Source organism: Mus caroli, unplaced genomic scaffold (assembly GCF_978045245.1).
Source record: "Mus caroli unplaced genomic scaffold, Mus_caroli_1 scaffold_14, whole genome shotgun sequence".
Taxonomy (NCBI): domain Eukaryota; kingdom Metazoa; phylum Chordata; class Mammalia; order Rodentia; family Muridae; genus Mus; species Mus caroli.
In genome coordinates this window covers 115,108,802-115,130,521 of record NW_028227269.1, presented here as the reverse complement: position 1 = coordinate 115,130,521, position 21,720 = coordinate 115,108,802, and the positions used below count along the sequence as shown (strand labels likewise).

General features: G+C 44.1%; 1 protein-coding gene across 1 annotated transcript in view; it reads right to left on the bottom strand.

Annotated features, from left to right (window-relative positions):
* Positions 1-21,354, bottom strand: part of Rapgef5 (Rap guanine nucleotide exchange factor 5) — a 239,294-nt gene extending 217,940 nt beyond the window's left edge. Inside the window, exon 1 of the mRNA XM_085830724.1 lies at positions 21,010-21,354. Coding sequence (XP_085686850.1) covers positions 21,010-21,354 — 345 coding nt within the window. The remainder of the gene's footprint in view (positions 1-21,009) is intronic.
* Positions 21,355-21,720: the final 366 nt, after the last annotated feature.

Genomic DNA, 21,720 nt, shown 5'->3' with positions numbered 1-21,720 from the left:
GAGCCCAACTCTAGAGATCATGAAGAACTCAACCAAAATCCTTGAACAAAAAAATCCAAGGAGCCACTGTGGGGAAAAGCAGACAGTCAACAGGAGATGTGGGTATACCTGCAGTGAGGGGCCATTTGGCATGCACTCTGTAGCACTGGCAATGTTCACACATACAGGGCTCCTCACCACGGATCTCCAGATCCAGTGAAAATATCCTATGTCTAAGCTGCATTCAATGTACCTAACCTTCTGGTCATCCTAGCTCAGCCACACAGTATGCTAAGAGGTGTGGGCTGACTCCCCATCTGATCACATGGATAACTGAGTGCTGTGACACTGGAACCCCGCAGTGAGAAAGTTTCAACACTGCATTGCTAGCCCAGGAAAAGAGCCACAGTCAGAATGTGAACTTTGCTCTCTGCTGAATGCGGTTTCACTCTCACATGTTCGGTAGGTGAAAACCACTTTTAAGTTAAGCCATCCTAAACCAAGGGCCGACTGTATGGACACAAGATCACTGAGCAATGTGTGCTGACTACACTCTGATCTATTGCTTGTTCTTTCCCAATCACTGTTCTAATACTTTCTACAAACACTAGCACTCAATTGTTACTCAAGGCTGTCTTTGGAAGCACAGAGCAGTCAAGCACAGTTCACAGTCATTGCGCTGGTGAATGCTGGCTGGTTCCACTGTTAGTGTTGGGCATCGCCATATCTATCCTTTTCCCTAGAAAATGACTTTGTTCCTGCCTCTTTGAACCCTGTTGACAGCCTTCCAATCACTCTGAAGCTGACCTGCACACATCACAACATCCTTCCATGATTTCCAGTTTCTCATGTTTGAAATCAAGACTTCCTCTAACTGCCTCACCCTAGATCCAATTATAAAGAAGAGTGTGTGCACACAGAAGGGTCTCCAATTCACCAGGCCCCAGGAACAGACTAGTCACCTGAGAAACAAAGGAGAGGAGGTTTGGTGGGGACATATGTGTTGGTGTTGAAAGAATAGAATTGATTGTTCTTATCGATTCAAGACAATAGGGGAGTGGGGTCAGCCACAAAGTGCACAGTGATCTTATCAACTGGACTTATCAACCTGGAAGAGAAGGCTGGCCCTGGGCAGGTGCAGTGTGAGGACAAGGAGGGAACTTATTTATAAAACTAAATTTACTCTATCATAAAGGCGACTGCATTGTGAAGAGCAGCTTTATTTTAATGGTGCAGAGTGAAGTTATATGAGCTGGTGGAAGACAATTGAGGGAGGCTAAAAGAAAGAAGGAACCTAAGCCTTCATTGCTTACACTTGAAGGTGCCATAGGCATCAGATATGGCAAGAGCGAGAAGACAATCTTAAACAGGGTGGCCAAGAAGCCTGGCATTTGCCATTGAAGAATGACATTTGGGCAACCCATATCTAGTGAAGTAAGAGGAGAGGTAGGCACTGAACAAAGGCCTTGGAGTAGGAGCATGCCCAGCATGATTGGCAAGAAGGCCAGCAGGAGGACAGCCGTGCAATAAGACAAGAGTATGGCTGTCTTTGTCCCAAAGGAGACACCATCTCCTTTGTTTATAAAGTACATTCTCCAAAAAAGTTCTCACCTCCATCCCAGTGTAAAGTAAGTCAGACACTGAGCAAGCCAGAGAGCTGTCTCTGCAACCTGTGTTGCCTAATAACTAACTTTGATTGCTATTTTACAAGTGGCTTTGTTCTCTTCATAGTGCAACAGCAAGTCTAATTTTTCAGATCAAAGAACTGTCAGAAGCGTAATTGCTCAGTAAAGTATTTTTAGCAAGGCTTCCTCAAAACAATCGTGCGGTACACTTCATGTGCTAGCAGATCGGTTCTCAGGCTGGTAGGCTGCTTCTCTGTCTCCAGGTCTCAAAGAACAAGTAAGTTGATCACAAGTTCCTATTTTAAGTGTTAGATGTGTATAAACAAGTCACACCCCACCCTCACCAGTGACACAGACCTAGACCCTCTCTCTAATAGACCAAGCTCTTTCTCATTTCTCCTCCACACTACAGTTTTACTGCCGTCACAGATTACAAAGAGGTAGGTTCCCGAGCTTTCAAGGTACTCTGTCTTCTCATTAGGGTGATTATTATCTATTGTGTAACATGCACCATTTTGCAAAACAGACATAGAACTATCAACGTTTCTCTGCTCAGGGCTTTGAGCCACCAAGAACCGGATTCACGCCTTACTCATTTCTATATTTTCAGCTCCAAGTGAGAGAGATAATACTAATATTTTGCTTTTCTTCTGCTTCATGGTCTCTGAAAGGATGACACTCCCAGTGTCTCAATGAATAACATCATGAAAGTTGCTCTGGCCAATGAAATACGAACCAGTTAATTCAAGTAGAGACCAAAGTAAAAGTCATATACAAGTCTCTATTGCTTTTGATGTTTAAGTCTCTGTGGAAGATAATGTCTTGGGATAGAAGTCAAGGCTGGCACACAGCAGGCGACTGCCCTCAAGAGAACCCAAAGGCAAAGTGTTCTGTTAGAAGCAAAAAGTAAGGTTTATTAAGTTTGATGATGTTTTCTTGTGACAGCAAAGGTATCCTTCTACCTGTAAGGATACAGCAACATGTAGGAGACTAACATGAATCTTAGGAAGAAAAAGAAAAGGCCAAAGGACATGACTGTATTGGATGGCAGTGGGATAAGGGGCAGGCACCAGACCATAGGACATCCAACCTGGATTGGAAGAAACAATGAACAAAACAATCAGGTTGCTTTGCGCTGTCTTGTGTTGGCTTTTACTCCCAGAGCTAATTGCTTAGACAGAAGCTTCCATGTTTATTACAGTGATTAAGAAACAAAACTGGTTTTGAATTTGACAGCTTTAATTCTCACTAGAGTAACACTTTCTTGTGTATGTCTGGTATCTAGGACAAAAGTCTCTATATAAAACAAGAAGGCTTGAGAACATAACATTGAATGAGCAGCCAAGACATCAGCTGTCTAACAGAGACAGTTGTCCCTCAAGCTACTTAACAGTCCCCTCCTTCCTCTTGAGGATGCTATCTAAGTTTAAGGATGAAAGTAGCCTAAGACAATTTAAAGGGAGACTTGATAGAGTGGGGGCTTTTCTGGTAATCTTTCTTTTATTATTTATTTATAATAAGTACACTGTAGCTGTCTTCAGACACACAAGAAGAGGGCATCAGAACCCGTTACAGATGGTTGTGAGCCACCATGTGGTTGCTGGAATTTGAACTCAGGACCTCTGGAAGAACAGTCAGTTCTCTTAACCACTGAGCCATCTCTTCAGCCCCCTCTGATAATCTTAACATGGCCATCATCCCAATTCCTGAAGAGGGCATCCAGCACCCTCAAGACAAAAGAGAGTCCTCGTCAGGACCAGTAGAAGTGACCGTCTGTGCAAGGGTGAAGAAATAGGAGCACTGTGTGAGGAAGTAATGAGTAGAGACAGTAGGGAGCTGATTCAGAAGAGGTGCCAGGACAACAGCCTACCAGAAAGCTAGAGAGAGGAAGACAGGGAAACAGAGTAGACAAAGCCAAGGAACCAACCTTAGAACAGGATAGCTCATCCAAGAGAAGTCTCCTAATACCAGAGTAAAGCCAATGACAGGTTCCTCAGAGCATCACAAGGAGGGTGATTTGAGACCAGAAAGCTAGCCTGATCTCCACTAAAAGGGCCTCTTTCCTAGATTGGGGATGGGCAGAATTCTCACTCCAAGCTAGAGAAGTAAACACACAGATCAGCAAGAACCATCTCTACCCAGGGGAGGAAACTGGAAAGATAAGGCCTACTTTGATGGCTATGGTTGTTGACTTGGCTACATCTGGAATGGGCTACAATCTAGAAATGGAAGCCACATCTGTGATCTAGATCTTGAGGCATATTGGCCATGAAAAGCTTAGGCTCGAGTAAGGTAGTACAAGCCTTTAATTAATCCCAGAAGAAAGAGGCAAGCAGATCTCTGAGTTCAAGGCCAGCCTGGGACAGAGCAAGTCCCAAATCCCAGATGTGGTGGTACACACCTTTACCCTGGGCCATACCTTCTGCTGGAGGCCTACATAAGGACAATTGAAAGAGGAAGTGTTTGTTCATCACTTGCTTGCACTTACTTGCCAGCACATCTGTTGGAGCTTACTTCTTCAGGATTCCAGCTGATACAGACAACCAGCTGAAACACCTAACCACGTGGGGACTGAGCAACTACTAGATTCTTAGACTTCCCATTCACTGCTGCCCATTGTTGAGTTAATTAGACTGCAGGCTGTAAGTCATTCCAATAATTTCCCTTAACGTATGGAGACATTCCATAAGTTCTGTGACTGTAGAGAACCCCGACTAATACGACTTCCCACCTATTCACCCACCCAAAGTCCTCAACCACAGTGAGCAGAACTCGGGCTCTTCCACCCCTACCATTTACATGGGAACCCCTCTTCTCTTGCCTATAGGGCCCTCTGCTCTGACAAACATGACCACTTCTTGGAAGACTTGATCTAAAAAAAAAAGGACTCCATCTCCTTGCTGGCAAACCTGAGGCCCTCTCTTCCGTACTACCAATGGCTTGTCTTCTCTGGGCAGTCAGCAACCAAGCTCTACTACAGAGATGACAAGAGGAAAGAGAAACAGGCAAATAACAAGGACCATGTGTTGGGCACACTGAACAGCGTGAGGTGATCTAGCATGATCTTCCTTGACTCCCTCATATAGAGTTTTCACAAATGAACGCACAGATATTCATGAAGAGAGAGAAAAATGTGCTAGAGTCGATAGTCTTCGAAGAGAACTTTTGTTTTAGATACTGCAGAAATAACCCAGGTACAGTAGCACTTGCCTGCAATTCAAGCACTTGGAAAATGGAAACAGAACTATCAGGCTTCAAGGGCAGCCTCAAGTACATAGTGAGTTCTGGGCCAACCTGGGCTACTTAAGGCCTGTTCTCAAAAAAGCAAAGCAAAACAAACAAACAAAAACATGTAGCAACAGAAGCTGACCCTAGTGGTGTATGCACCTATACTATAATTTAAGCACCAGAGGCTGAGAAGAGAGGGATCGTGACTTGAAGGATAGCCTGGGTTACTAAGACTCTGTCTCAAATATAGCAATAGAAATTTTGAGGGAAAATAAAAAAAGAGGGCTTATTTTGTCTTTGAATATTCCATTTACCAGGGCAAGCTATCCAGATGTTAGTATCAACCTTTACTTTTTAAATATTAGTTATAAAAGCTAAGAATTAGCTTCAACCTGACACGAGATTTCAATATAAAAGAACTGATAAACACACAGAATTGATAATTGTGGTCCTGTCTTGTGGCAAGGCTAGTGAAGAACATGATTTGGCTGAAAGCCAGAACCCTGAAAATATTTTTTCAGCTCATCGACACACCCACCCCTGGAACCCACGGGCAAAGGAACCAAAGGTGTAATTATTCCATTCAACTGCTTGTTACCTTGAGAATGTAGTTTTGGCAGGCATTTCAGAACATGTTCAATACACAGTGACAAAATGCAGCAAGATCAAAGTCCCACATAAAGGGTTCAGAGCTCCTGTGCATGGGCCAATGGGGCTGAGGTGTCTGGGAAAGAAGCAGTAGCAGAAGAGGCTGCAGTGATATCTCTCCTCAATGTCTCTCCTCTAAATCTTCCACACCTTTATCTAGCCAATGCCCTCTGTGTTCGTGTGCTTCTTCCTGCTTGGGCCACACCTTCTCACTGTCACACGTCCCAGTGGTAAGGGTTCATAAAGGATCTATAGCTCCTCTCAGAACGAAGTCCACCAAATGCATCCAAGCCTGGCTCAGATACTGCCCAGATCATGATTGAGCCCACTGGGACTGAAATGAAGGACCCTGGGAGGCACAGCCCTCACAGATGCTGAAATGAGTTGCGGTGTTTAAGGTGGGCAGCCCAGACATGCTGCTGCCACAGATGGTCAATCTAAGCATGGCTCCATGCTAAGAAGGATTTGGAGGAAGAAATACCCTGACCCTTCCCTTACTGATCTCTCACTGATGGAACCTAGAGCAAGGTCAGAGGTTCTGTTAATTCAGCAGTAGTCATTTCAAACAGAAAGCCAATGGGCTCCTGGCCTCAGCCACATGCTGATAGAGGTTAGCAGATTCTTGAGGCCTTTGAGACCAGCTCAGGTATTGTCATTGCTGGTGTCACTGTGACAAAATACCTGAACAACATATTGGAGGAAAGACTCATTGTAGCTCAAGGCTACAAGAGCCCTCTGCCATTGTGGTGAGAAGGAAGCCATGATGGAGCAGGGTGGCTCACACAGCGGTGGCCAGAAAGCAGAAACAGAATGTCTATGCTGATGAGCTGCCTCTTTCTTCTACTTTCATTCCATCTGCCCCTCCCGAAGCCCTTCCCTCCCCACCTTCCATGCTCCCCAGCCACATCCCCTCACCCCCACCATGAAGCCCCTACCCCCATCTACTGGATGAAGCTAGCCACATTCAGAGAAGATTCTAGCCTACAGTTAATGCTCTCAGAAAATTCTTCAGCTCCTTGACTAATTTCCTCAGCACTTCTCAGTCAACCATCTGACCTGGTCAGGATGAACCACCCACCAGAGCACCTGAGTGTGGCCCTGGGAGCAGCACCAGACCACCTGGAACTTGCTGAGACGCACATTCCAGGGTCCCATCCACCAGCTGTTGAATCAAACCTCAGATTTCCTACAAGATTTTCACCACTATAACCATTAAGATCCTTTTCAGTTTTCCAAAGGCACTGAACACAGATTCCCTCAGTCCTGTAATTTCGGACAGTGATGGTGCTGACAGTAACCACGGAAGCAGCAGCTCACAATCACTGGCTATTCCACATAACTAGTGGGCACCAGCTCTGCTCACAGATACTGACACACACGGGGCAGCTCAGAAACCCACTGCAGCATCTGCAGGAGGAATGCCTGATCACAGAGCTACAAGGAAAACAAGAACACAAATAAATGGAAAGTACTTTACAGAAAACAGCCGAGTAAGTCCCAGAACACTGACAGACAACAATGCTGGCTGCTTTCGAAGGTTTCATTTGATTTATAAGAGTAAGGTAAGGCAACCGTAGAGGTACAAGCCTGTGATCCAGCACCCAGGAGGCAGAGGCAGGATGGTTAGAATATTAAGGTGGACTGGAATATGTTTAGGAGGCCTTTTCATTAATGGGTTATGTGACAAGAATAAAGGGAAATATAAAAGTTTTATCATGGGCTGCCTGAGATGTGCTAAATTTGCCATGACAGATGAAAGGAAACATTGATGCTGAGTTGAGGCTATGAAAAATGTCTTTCCCAAAAGAAGAGACTGCTGAATCTGGGAAGATGTATCAGCAGAAAACTGCACCTGCTGTGCAAGCATTAGGGCCTAAATTCAAATCCCCAGTATCCAGGTAAAAAGACAGGATATCCATAGCTACGTATAACCTCAGAACTGTAGAGGGTGGAGACAGGGCAGAAGATCACTGGGGCCAGCCTAGCTCCCAGTCTAGTCAAAGACCCTGTCTCAAGGAAACAGGGTAGAAAGTGGAAGAACAGGACATCTAGGCATGTATACCAACTCACACACATAAACACACTGAAGAAAAAAGAGGAAAAGGCTACCAGTAAGACCCTATCGAACAAACAAAAGGACCACCACCAGGTCCTCTTCTGACATTTCTCCTACAGTTCCATAAGTGACCAAAAGAGAAATCCTCTAGAAACAGATTTATGTTCCTTCATTTTACTGGTTGGTTTTTGTCAGAAACCTAGACATATCTGGGGAAAGGGACTCTTAATTGAGAAGCTACCTCCAAGTCTCTGAGGTATTGTCTTCATCAGTGATTGATGTGGACAGGCCCCGCCTTTGGGTAGTGCCATCACTGGGCAGGTGGCCCTTGGTTGCATAAGAAAGCAGGCTGAGAAAGCCATGAGGAGCAAGCTCGTAAGCAGCACTCCTCCATGGCTTCTGCTTCAGTCCTGGTCCTCAGATTCCTGTCCTGCTTGAATCCTGCCCTGGCTTTCCCCCATGATGGACTGTTACCTGGAAACATAAGGTGAAATCCTTTCCTCCCCAAGTTTCTTTTAGTCATGATATTTTATCACGGCAATAGAAACCCTAACCAGCCCCTGGATTAAAGAGGTCATGGAGAAAACTTGAGGTTTTGTTCCATGGAGCAAGGTCAGAATCCCTGAAGGGAGCTATGAAGAGGCTACTGGTGACAGTGAAGCCCATTTACAGCAGAGACCTGACTTTTTGGAGATACCAGTTTCCTGGTAAGACCACCAAGGGCAGCCACAGCTGTGGACTTTAACTGGCCTAAGTCTATGGGACAAGCTATATGTGCCATGGTTGGCACAGTCAGATGTGGAGTTGTCAAAGCCCTTTGGAGCCCAGAGATGTGTGAGTTGGTCATAGAAGTCTGACACTGAGCTTTCTTTATACTGTTGAGATTTGAGTTTTGCTTTGATTCAATCATGACTGTTTCCTGGTTATTCTCTCTTGGACTAAAGAAGTACTAAACTTAATTTTAATTTTATAAAAGCCCATGGTTAACAGAAAGAGTCTAAACATTTATAAAAATGTTACATGTTTTTAAAAAAAAACTTTGAACTTTTAAGTATTGAAAATGTTGTGCTATCCACTTTGAAAGTTATGTTATGATATTAATATGCAATCCTGTGGATGAACAATAAAGGGAAGGTAATAGTTTAATAGCTGATGTGTTTATATATCAAGTTGACAAGAGGTTGGCTGTGCTAGTTGGTTTTTGACACAGACCTAGACATATCTGTGAAAAGGAAATATTAAAAGAGAAAAATGCCTCCATGAAATTGGCCTGCGGGCAAGTCTATAGGCCATTGTTTTGATTCTTTTGATTAATGATTGCTGTAGGAGGGGCCAACTCACTGTGGGTGGTGCTATCCCTGTGGTCCTGGGTTCTATAAGAGAGCAGGCTGAGTAAGCCACAAGGAGCAAGCCAGTAAGCAGCACTCCTCCACGGCTTCTGCTTCAGTTCCTATCTCCAGGTTCCTGCCCTGCATGAGTTTCTGTGCTGACTTCCTTCACTGACGGAACAAGACCTGTGTGCGAGTTACAAGCCGAAATGAACCCTTGCCTTCCCAGATTGTTTTTGCTCGTAGTCTTTATCATGGTATAAACCCTAAGACAGTGACTTAACCCTTTCATTTTCAGGTGTTCCTTCTCCAGTGTCTATCTTCCCACCCTCCATGACAGATGAGGCGAATACTAAACACTCCTTTTTCTCTTTGTCTGAAATGTCCCCAAAGGCTCTGCAGGTGGAATTGGCATCTCCATGTACAAATTCCAACTTTAATCAGAAAAGAAGCAAAAAGTTTAAAAAAAAAAAAAAAGAATTCCCTATCATTCACTGCCTTACAGGACATAGGTATGCCTCTAAAAACAGAAACTCAAGTCATTTGACCTAATCTAGGTCACATGGATGCTAAGTGACAAATTTGTAGAAACTATGTTCCCTGCTGTCCCACCACAGACAAGTTGTATTTTGATAAAGGAAATAGAAACCAAGCCCCTCTGAGTTTCTAAAAGCTTCGTCACACAGCTTCTTCTTCAACTCGTAAATCTGTGTACGTAATCCCATACCTACACACGAGTCCAGTGAGCAAACCACTTGCAGAATTTGTTCATTAGTGTAAATATCTGGAAGTGATAAGCCATCCGTTTCCTCCAATAGCAACACAAGAGAAAAACAAATTTACAATCAGCACGGAAGCCATATGTATTGGGCAACCACAAGTATTTGCACTACACCTCATAACAGCTTCAGGTAAATGATTTGACAAGGTCGTGTTCAACCAAACAAAATGACCAATGGGGCCGGTGCTTAAGTTGCTAAACCAGTTAGGAAAGGGTACAGGAAGAAAAGTGCTTCGATGGAAAAGCCCTCTTCTCAGGACTTTGCGTTTGACTAAAGGCCTGATGTGCTCACTGGAAATCCTGTTTTCTCTACAGACAATATAGACAGAGCACAATGAAAAGCATGTCAGAAGCAAGGAGCCAGAACTGATAAACACAGGAAGGATCCCAAGTCACTTCCTGAAAGACCTGCAGACTTGACTACACAAACTACACGGGCGGACACAAGGACAAGTCTAAATCTCCTGTCAGATGAGTTTTATGGTACCTAGAAGAGAGACATTAACTTTTAAATTATACTTAATTTCTTTCAAAAACAAACAAAACAACAAACCAAACTGTGAGGAAGCCAATAATTATTTAGCTTTAATTATCCACACACAAACACGTATACACACATTTTTGTTTTTTTTTTTTTGTTTTTTTTGTTTTTGAGATAGGGTTACTCTGTGTAACAGTCCAGGCTCTCCTGGACTCACTTTGTAGAACAGGCTGGCCTCGAATTCACAGAGATCCTCCTGCCTCTACCTCCCGAATGCTGGGATTAAAGGCATGCAGCACCACACTGAGTTACACACATGTTTTTAATTCCCCTTATTAGAATTTTATTTCTTTACTTTTAACATGAATTATTGTTAGTTGTTATAAGAAAATTTCAATTTATTCCCCCTGGAGGGTTAAATTATTATCTCAGCATTCAATGCTCATAAAAATTATTAATGGTGGAGTTTGAGAGATGGCTCAGCAGTTAAGAGCACTGGCCACTCCTCCAGAGGACCCAGGTTCAATTCTCACACCCATATGACAGCTCACAAATATCTGTAACTCCAGCTCCCAGGGATGTGATGCCCTCACACAGATATACATGCAGGCAAAACACCAATGCACATAATAAGTAAATCATTTTAAAAAGAACTGTTAATGGAGTCTTAATATTACATATTTCATACTTATACAAATACACATTTTTATTTCTTAGTTTCATGTACCATTTTAATGCTGTAAATATACTGATATTTTTACAAACTAAGCAGGATTTTTTTTCAAGGAAAACATGCCTTGTTATAATTTTTTATTTTGTGATTTTATAACATGGTGCAGCTTTAATAACAACTGGAAGCAACAGTGCTCCTTGAAACGGTCATATTGATGCCAGGATACAGTGGTAAAATAGAAACTCGAGAGAGATTAGCTAAGAAATGCGTCATGTAGAAAGAGTACGCAGAAAGCCTGCAGGTTGTCTGCAGCCCATGGAGCCAGACTTCCTGCTGCAATTTTTACTCCTATACTTTCTGAGTGATCTTGGGCAATTTACTTAGCTTCTCTCTATGCAATAAGGCATTTTGTCTTGGACACTATTACTAGAATTGAGTTACTGTTCTTAAATTTCTTCAAACAGCTCTACTTTGTGAGATGGTACATGAGGGTTTGTTAAATAACAGAATCTACGGTCATCACCGCTAGCACCTTGCCGGGCTCCCTGAAGCTTTTGCTGCAGATGTGAACAATTTCCAATCAAAAAACTGATAAAGCATTTTAGCATGTGATTTTAAAAAAAGTTAACAAAATATTTGTTCACAACTGAATGATAATATACATATGATGTTTAGAGGAAGGGAAGATAACAGATAACGCAATTATAAGCCATGGCACTGCTGTCTAAAAGTTAGGAAAAGACTTTTCAAGCCAGGGTCTGAGTGTCCAAGGCTCTGGAATAAGACGCAAGCTTAGGTCTGCCTATGCATTTCCCCCACTGTGCTTTTAGTTTTTAAAGACAGCATCTCATGTAGCCCAGGGTCTCCCTGTAGCTGAGGATACCCTTGTACTCCTGATACTCCTGCCTCTGCAGCTACAAGACACCGGGATTCCCCCAGAGGCTCTTTTGATTTCTAAATCCCTAGAATTCATCTTATCCTAAAAGAGACTTTCACTAGATAATCATACTATATTAAAAAGTAAACATGGCAAAGTTGAATTTCTTTAAGGCATTTTATTTATATACCCTCAATTATTTTTATTTTAAGTGGTTCAGTGAGTTTATGGCCATACTTCTGATTTCCTAATATGTATTTTTTTTTAAATCTGCCTTTTTTATTTTTAAAGAGACCTGAGTCTTTCCATATTGGCCAGACCACCTCCAGCTGCAGCTCCTACATTCAAACAATTCATTTCCTGGCTTCCCCCTCACCAGCAGTGGGGGCTACAGGTACATGCAAACATCTTCAAGTTTCTTAAGTCTCAAGCTTGTTATTATTATTACACAAATTCTGGGTCATAAGAAATTTGCTTTCCTTCTTCTCTCTGTTTTTCATATAGGCCGAAAGAGACTCCTGCTTGCTTTCTAAATCTCCCCATGGATACTGTGACACAAAACTAAGAACAGGAACACTTCAGGAATGTGGCTCCCCAGACTTCACCTTCCAGATGACAGCTATTCTGATGAGGTGGCTGGCCACTCAAACTGTGGAAATCAGCACCCATTCCTGGGGACCACCACTGAGGGCTGGGAAGAAAATGGCTGACACTTTCACTGAGGCTTGAAGTAGTCCATGCAGCTACTATCTAATTTGCCTTGTGTTATGGTTTTTAAGCCTTTCCCTGTTGACACTGGAGAAAGATGCTTTAGAATCAGTCACAGGCGCATTCACCTCTGCTGTCTCCTCACTGGGTAGTCACAGAAAGTTCTTACCCTATCTGGCCCATATTTACTCATAGGTGAGCATGCCTCATCCCCTCAAGGGGATTGAGGTTGTAATCCACAGCATACTTGTGAGCTTTGCCGGTGTATCCCCATTTATGAATGATTTATCATAATAATACTGGCTACACATACATTCATGAAAAGCCGTGTTATCAACTTTGATTATTCACATTAAATTTTACAAATTCTTCCAAAAAAAAGCTTCCAGATCTCGTTTTACCACAGAATTACCAGTATTCATAGTAAAGGGTTGCTATTCAACATTGAAAAAGTTTTTTTTTTTAAATCACAAATATTCCAAGCCTTTACCAGTGACTTAGTTCCTGCATTTCCATCTATTTTTAGCTACACAAGATACCAATTACTGCCAACTCAATTTAAGAGACAAGGCAAGTGTGAAATTTTGTTATGCTACCAAAACTTAGACATCACCTAAAATAGTCACTTTATGTTAGAGTATCACATTTTTTAAAAAAACATTCAACTTGACATTGCATACAAAAGTAAGAAATGTTTGTGCCTACAGTTTCATAAAGACATTTACAAGAGGTAATTTGCCTAGAATAAGCATCTAGCCAAGGAAGGAAAAAAACTCAACCCTGTGTTCCTAGTGTCTTATCTACACTGTCTCTGCACTCAGAAATCTTGGACTGTGGTGTCTCCTTACCAAGGATGATAGAGGCTCCAGGATTTGGGGGGTCTATCTCCTACAACAAGACAGGGTGGTGGTACTACCACACTGTCTCAGCCCCTCTTCTATCACAGTGATAAAACATCATGACAGAGGTGACATACCAAAGAAAGTGTTTGGAGACCTAATCCAGAGGATTAGAGTCCATGATGGCGGTACAAAGGCACAGTGGCAGGAACAGCTGAGAGCTCACATCTGGATCCACAAGCAGGAGGCAGAGAGAGAACACTGGGAATGGCCAATGTCTTCTGAAACTTCAAAGCCTAACCCCGGTGACACACCTCCTCCAAAAAGGTCACAACTGTTTCTTCCCAAATGGTTCCACAAAATAGAAACAAGTATTCAAACCTATGAGCAGATGGCACTGTTCTCACCCAAACCATCACAAACACCTTTGTTTTTCCACAACCAAAGTCTGTTGCAGGAGATGGAGGAGCGTGAAAACACAGAAAGGAAGTAAACAAAGTGTTAATTTACCATTTTGTTCTTGTACTAAAATATGACAAAATTAAAATAGATTAAACGAGTCTACAGTTTCCTTCCTTCCCAAATAAGTACTTTTGGGAGTGACAACCATAGAGGATTTTTTAAACTGTGGTAGTGGTGGGTTTTGTTCTTATTGTTTCTGAGATGAGGTCTCACAGTAGCTCAAGCTAACCTGGTGCTATGTAGCCTAGGCAGGCCTCTGCAGTCTTCCTGTCTTAGCATGGCAAGCACTGGGATTGTAGATGTGAACCACTATGACAAGCTGTTACTACAGAATGTTAAAATTGATCCTTTGTTTCCATGGGGCTGGCCTCTGCAAAATTACCAACCACAAATTAAAAATAATTGGGGAATGGGAGGGCCCACACATACAAACTTTTTTTCTTCCTTGTCATGAGTTTCTAAAATACAACAAAAGAACTACTGGCAAAGCATTAGCATCATATTGGATTTCATAAGCAATCTAGATGACAAAGTTTTGTGTGTAGGTTATGTGCGAGCACTGTTCCATTTTATATAAGGGAGATGAGCATCAGCAATTGGTACCTATGAGAGGTCCTAGTACCAGAGTCCCTTGGATAATGGGGACCACACTTAACTTTACGTGAAGCTATGATTAACAGAGTTTTAAAATACTGGGTTTGAGCTAGCAATCTGTCAGCAAGCAGATGCAAGGATGTCATGGTTCTTGGGGAAGTTCATCACATATTCTTCTTGTCTGCTCTCACTTGCCTTGCCTACAAGCCTCCATTAATGGATACAGGATACCATGAACAGACAAAGAAGTAAACTGGCCAATGCACGAGGCACAAGGTTGACCTTTATTATGGAGGTGAGCCTGGTGATTTTTTCTTCTTTGTTCAGAACATTCTGACAGCTATTTTTAATTCTGGCAAGTATTAGTTACCATTCACTCATACCTGTAACGTTTCCCCCACTCTCCCTGGCCCATACCCAAATAGGTCAGGGAGAGCCTGTTTGTGCTAAATTGAAAGAAAAGTCTGGCTTTGTACCAATTTGTTGAGCAGTTTCAGAGTAGCAAGGTGCTACCAGCAAGTCCCAGAAGCTGTAGCAGTTTACAGAGCCTTTGCACTTTCTGCACTAGAGAGCTAGACAATCTACGCAAAACTCGATGTCCTATGGGGCCTGACTTGCCTGGATTCAAACTTCCCTCCCTCTTCCCACCTACACAATCTGAGATCTTGGGCAAGCCACCTCTGTGTTTCAGTTTTCACATCTATGGAATGCACATAGCCACATCTAATTTACAAGCCTGTTGCAAGAGCTGAATGAAGTCTCTGCCATAGGTATATACATGATACATGAGTCTCTGAGTTTAATATAAGTACAAAGAACAAATCATGTTTTCAGCTTATAAGGCACATGTTTAAAACAAGTATTAAATGAACATACTGGTGTAGTATGGAGTAGCGTATATTTCTCAATAGTGGAGACAAGTTTCTGGCAGAGGTGGATATTGAGTCACACCCATGGTGTTCCAGTTTGGACAGAGGAAAAGGGTCACTCTGTTTACGTCAGCTCAGTGAGATTGCTCATGCCTGCACTCTCAGCATTTGGGAAGCTGAAGTAGGAAGATGCTACATGTTCAAGACCAAGCTGTGAGACACAGTGAGTCCCAGGCTGACCTGATCCCTCAATTTAAAAGGGGAGGTGGGGTGGATACCAGTGGTCCTTTCTAGTTTTTGTTCTTCTATTCTGCATCTGCCACAGGGCCACCAGCTAGTGAAGTTTAGTAAGTAAAAGGAGACACAGAAGGAAAGTAAGCCACCCACCTGAAGAGAAAGTCAAAGGGTGAGCATCGCTAGAGGACTATGGTAAGCTAAGCATAACCACAGGACTATGATGAAGACTCCATTGTGAAAGCCAGTCACTGAGCATCACAAGAGGACCTTGGGGAAGCATCCGTTGAGAAAGCCAATGGCTGAAGAGCATCACTACAGGACCATGATAAAGTCAATGGCTGAGCATCACTAAAGGGCCATAATAAGCAGAGCATCTCTACAGGACCATGGTGAAAAGTCCATCACTAGAAGACCATGGGCAAACATCTACTGTGAAAACCAATGGCTGAGCATCACTAGCAGACATTGTTGTCCACTGTGAACAACTAAATCAGCTACCTACTGTAAATAAAGCATTTTGAAATAAAGAAGAGCATCCCAGAGTCTAAGAGGAAACATCCCAGTAGTAAAACCCAAAATATGACACTCCCAGCATCTGACAGCATATAGAGAAAGATGGAGTGGTCATCAACACCTATTCTACATCATCAATTTTGGAAATAGCCTGATTAGAAATATCTTTAAAGAATTTCAAAAATTAAGGTAGAAGGCCAAGACCAAGGGGGGGAAAAGATAGACACTAAAAGAAGCAAAACATACGAGAAATAAACTATTTTTACTAATACATTTTTTAAAAGATTTGTGATCCTTAGACAGATGGGTAGTTTCAAATGTGAGGGAGAAAATGGACATGATAAACCAGAAAATATAAAGGCTTCTGAGTCTACTGAGACCATATGCTAAGTATGGGGGAGACAAGGACACACGCTCAAAAGAGAATTTGCCACAACAGACTGGAACAAATGCATTAATTCCTGATGGCACTAAGAAAAGAACAACTGTGGTTATCTTAAGAAAAGAACAACTCTGGTTATTCATGAAGGCTGTTAGTACATTAAAGCATTACTATGAAAAATGATACATGGGAAAAACAGGATTCCCCCTTCTTTCCTATGCAGCCTGAATGCCGGAAAATCCAAATAATTCCTGGTAGAATGCACTTATGAACACTGTTCCAAATAATAGGTGCAACAGGAATGATGTATTTAGACTGTCGATGTATTTGCACTCCCTAATGAAGATGACTTCAGGAATTAAGAAAGTAAAACCATCAGGTGAAAGGTAGAAGGGAAAGTGACATCATCTGCGTCAGTCAGTCCTCACTACTCCAAAAGAATCCTGACCTATCAGCACCACAAAATGACAGGGACACCTAGCACAGTACTACTCAAAAGCGGTACGTGCTTTTGAATCCAGTCCAGCCTCCGTATGGAATTGTCAGGTTAGAGGGATGGAAGAATGGGTTAACTAACACCCAGAGAGTAGGACAGAGTCCTGGACTAAGGATCCAATTTGTCTTGCAAATCAATATCATTAAAAAAAGAGGGTGGAGTCTGTTATAAAATAAAACGGACTTAAAAGTTCAAGAATCAAAATCAACATGTGGCACTGCTTAGTTTCTGATTCTAAAAATAACAGCTAGACAGGCATCTTCAGGAGGATTTGCATGTAGGAACTGTGCTAAGAAATGTTAACTGTCTTAGGAACGAAAAAGTCACAAGTGCTTTGTTTTGTTTGTTTGTTTGTTTGACTTGTTTTATTTTAAATAGGAGTGCAGAGCTCACTCTGTAGCCAAAGCTTGCAATCTTGACAGACTTGTGTTCTAGATACAGGCATAAGCTACCATGCTGGCACAGAGGAGGGTGCTGGTGGCTGTAACGTCTGATAACAGAGGTGTCAGGTGCAATTTTTATGAAGTAACTCAGAGGTTGCTTTAAATTATACCAGAAACAACCCCCTCCCCATCCCACTCCTTACCACAAATGAAACAAGATTTGGTATAATGGGATTCCAGAATACCTGGTGCTGCCATTGATGTTTAAAAATGTTTCCATAGCAAAATGTAGCGGTAGTAAAAAGTAGCAAGTCTCCCCACAATGCAAACCTTAGCTTTTGCTTTTCTTGTCCAAAGGAGGTGCAGTCTTCTTAATGAGTATTCACAGTGAATTCAATACCATTAGAAACAACAGAACAGAGGAACCAGGGAACCAAGGAAGTGTGCTGTATTAACAAATGACAGGCTAACTTGTCCCAGTAAGAGACACTCTGTTGGGTACTGGGCTGAACAACACAGTCCATAGAGAGCTGAGATGATGTTGGATGGTCTCAAACTTGTGGGAGTCTCAGACAACATGGACAACAGCATAGGAACTACAAGGTCAGATCTTGGTATGATTCAACCTCTTCGCCAACAGTGCAATACTCAGAGCTGCTTTGTTCCGAGTGAAGTTCTATGAACAGAGATCACTCAGCTCAAATCTGTAGGTACGGCCTCACAGCTTTTCATTGAATCTCTGAGTCATGCTGCCATTACATTAATATCAGTGTCCCAATCAAGGGGACTACCCAGTTAATATCAGATGTTCATCACCTGCCAATCAGCCTGGGATATATTTTACTATTTCTCTCTTCCTCTCAAACCCCTTCTTATGGACCATTTACATCATCCATACTATTCTTAAGTTGAAGCTCAAACCCTTACTGTGATGACATATGGAAATTGGGGTGGGGGGGTGGGGGAGAATACTGTGATGGGAATCTTTGGCAGTATTTAGATTGTATTTGGTTGTGAGGGTGAGGGCCTCATGGTAAGATTAGTGGCTTTATAAAAAGAGGACAAGATTGTCTTTGACCCTGTTGAAGAAAGGCCATAGGAATGGGTAGAGGAAAATGGGTCCCTGCAAGGCAGACAGTGCCCTGTACAGAAACAAAACTAGCCTGAACAGAGCTTGGGTTTGCCAGATTTCATAACTGTGAGAAAATAAACATCTCTTCAGGCCATCAAGTTTAGGGTATTGTGTTACAGTGTCTCGAGCTGCATGACACAGAAGCACATGATTTTACTTTGTTTCCCTTCTTTCAAACTCCTTCCTATCCCTTTGACAATGAGGGTTACAAAAATTGCAACAGTAGTTGCTCTAGTTAGTGTTTTTCAACAGGACAACCAAGCTATAGTTATCTGGGACTCTCAACTGAGAAAAGACCTCAATCAGATGGCCTGTAGGCAAGTCTGTAGGGCATTTTCTTGATTTGCTGACTGATGTGGGAGGGTGCTGCCTACTCTCAATAGTGGTACCCTGGGCAGGCTGATGAAGCTATGTTGAGCAATCCAGTAAGCAACACTCCTCCATGGCCTCTGCTTCAGCTCCTACCTCCAGGTTCCTGTCTTGAGTTCCTCCCCCAAGTTTCAGTTTTTTACAGTTGATGAACTGTAAGCTACAAGATGAAATAACCCTTTCTTCCCATGGTTGCTTTTTGTTTATGGTGTTTTATCACAGCAATAGAAAGCAAACTAAAATAGTCACCCCTGAAGCAGGAGGGAGAAACTGATAAAAGTGGGAGTTTCCCAACAGTGAAAAACTTGATACTCAATCTTTTAAGAGAGACATGCATTTAAGCTCTTAAAGAACTAATACAATGTAGCGTGACTGAAGAAGAATTAGTAAAGTAGGTTGTTTGAAGAGCCCATATACAAAGTAGTTTGAAAGTTAGGGCCAGTCTGCATATTGACAGGGCAAACATCATCATCCCAGGCAGCAAGAAACTAGAGTCCCTGTGTAGATGAATGCTACAGATGGATCTGTGGACTTGGGCAATTCCTGTCACAGACTCCCCAGCTGCCCATGTCTTCAGTATTCTGTGCTGTGGAAAAGTAACTGTCAAGGATAATAGGAACACAATTTGACCTACTTTCCCCTAGATCCTTGCAAAGTCTATAATTCTGGGTCTTGTGTTTATTTAGCCACCCTATCTTGAGGACACACTTCCTGCCTTTCTTTGTAAACAATCCTATGCACCACACATCAAGATTACTGTGTGGAGTGGATGGAGTTAGGGATTCTTATGGAAGAGTAGGGGAAAGGACTGAGGTCCCGAAGGGGATAGGAACTCCACAGGAAGACCAAGAGAGTCAACTAGCCTGGATCCTTGAGGCTCTCAGAGACTGAACCATCAGCCAGAGAACACACACAGGCTGGACCTAGGCCTCCCTACACATATGGAACAGATGTGCAACTTGGTCTTCACATGGGTCCCAAACAACTGGAGAGGGGGTTATCCCAAAAGCTGTTTCCAGTCTGTGGGCTATATTCTTCTAGCTGGACTGCCTTGTCTGGCCTCAGTGGGAGAGGATGTGCCTAGTTCTGCAGAGTCTTGATGTGCCAGGGTAGGGAAAAAACCCAGGGGAGCCCACCCACTCAGATAAGGAGAGGGGCGAAGTGTTGTAGGAGGAGGTGACCGGAAGTGGGGGGGGGCAGTGAGTGGAATGTAATGTAAATTTAAAAAAAAAAAAAACATGATTACTGTGTGGGCAATTCTAAAACTTTTCTGGTGGCTGACTTAAAAATTATCTAATTGCATGAGAGAATCCTAAGAACAATCCTTTAAGGTAGCACCGAAGAAGAAAATACCTCGGAAAGGGAAAACACAGCCTGGAGAACAAGAACTGTAGCAATTCAGATCCTTTCCCATCTATAGGAAGCCACGACAGAACAAATGCTTCCTCAGCCCTTATGTTTCCGCAAGCCAATATCACAGGAGCTGTGAGTCTCCAACTACTGTCTCCTTTCAAGACAACTAAGACTTCTAGTCAAAAAAAAAAAAAAAATCACAATATTGTTACGATTTCTCAGTAAATACTACATAATAATCAAGAAATAATTAAAAAAAAAAAAACTATGGGTAGGATGTACCAAGGTATTCCCAAGCTCTGCTGAGTAGGAAGTCAGTGAGAGCTTACTGGGGCTTTCTTGAGTGGCTTGAGGATCACCAGGATGACAAGTAGGCCCTCCTTTTAACATAAAAAACATGTCTGGCCTGCTCAGGTCGTGAGATGCACTTAGAACACAAGGAATGCTCCTTCACCAGGAAGTTCATATCTGAACACACCATCAGAAAGTCGATATTTGAGATTCCCGGGGGTCCGACCCTCTCCCGCTCTAGGGGGCGTCCCGGAGTACTGAGTGCTCCCAGCGCTAGAAGCTCACCCAAGCTCTTCCAACTCCTAAGTCTCCCCCTCAGCAGTGGCGGCTGCCAGGGCAGTCCCGACGCCCAGACATTGCTGAGTCTTCCAAAACAAGCACGCACGTCGCAGGCCACCTGCAAACAGGACGTGCTGGAGGCCTAAGACTTTCTGTGAGAAGGGGCTGGTTGACTCAGTCACCGGACACCTGCAGCTTCCCCACAGAAAGCAGCAAACAGCCCTTCTTCCTGCGATGCCCCGGCGCCCGAGTGCGCTCAGGTGCATCTAGAGGGAAGGGTGGCCGTCGCAGCCCGAGGGGCGCCCCCTAACCCCGACGTCCCAGGCCCCGCTCCAGCTGAGTCCCGCCACCTCCCCAACTTCCAGCCACGGTGTGGCGGGCCCGCGGGGCAGTCAAGGGCTCCACGTGCGCGCCCGGGCCACTCACCCGGGCCCCGGCGGCGCTCCGCTTCCTCCGCAACGTGAGCCCGCTCCGCAGCAGCGCAGGCAGGTCCCTGAGGCGCGGCCGCAGAGACGCGGCGGGTGGCTCGCGCTCCGGCTCCCGGGCGCTCGGGCTGCGGCGCAGAGGGCCATCGGCCGGGGCCGCCGAGGCCAGGGCCGGACTCTCGCAAGGCGGCTGCATCTTGACAGAGCCCACCGCCATCCTGATGCCCTGACGGTTGCGGCGGCGCCCGCGGCTGCTCTCCTCCGCGCTCGCCTCCGCGCCTTCGCCAGGCAGCGAGAGGGCGCGACTGCGGCTCGGGCGCGGGACGCGCTGCCAGCCGCTGCCCATTGGCGCGCGCCCGGCTGGGAGCCTCGGCCCCGCGCACCGCCCCGGCCCCGCCCAGGTGCTCCCCGCCCCGCCCCGCCGCTCACCTCCGGACGGCTGAGACACTCCCACCGCCCGCGGAAGGGGCCCTGGAGCGCCGAGTGCTCTGAGCCTGCATAGGTGCGCCATTCCCAGAAACCTCCTGGACCCATTCCCCCGAGCCTAAAAAGTCTCTTTGCTCCAGCCAGGAGTGGCCTGGACTGCGACCCAGAAGGCTCAGAGGTCTTCCTCCCTCCCGCGCTTAGCCTAGCCCCACAGCACAGTCCGTATCCTAGAAACTGTTCAGAATTGGCTTCTTGGGACAACATTGCCCACTCAGTGGTCGGTAGG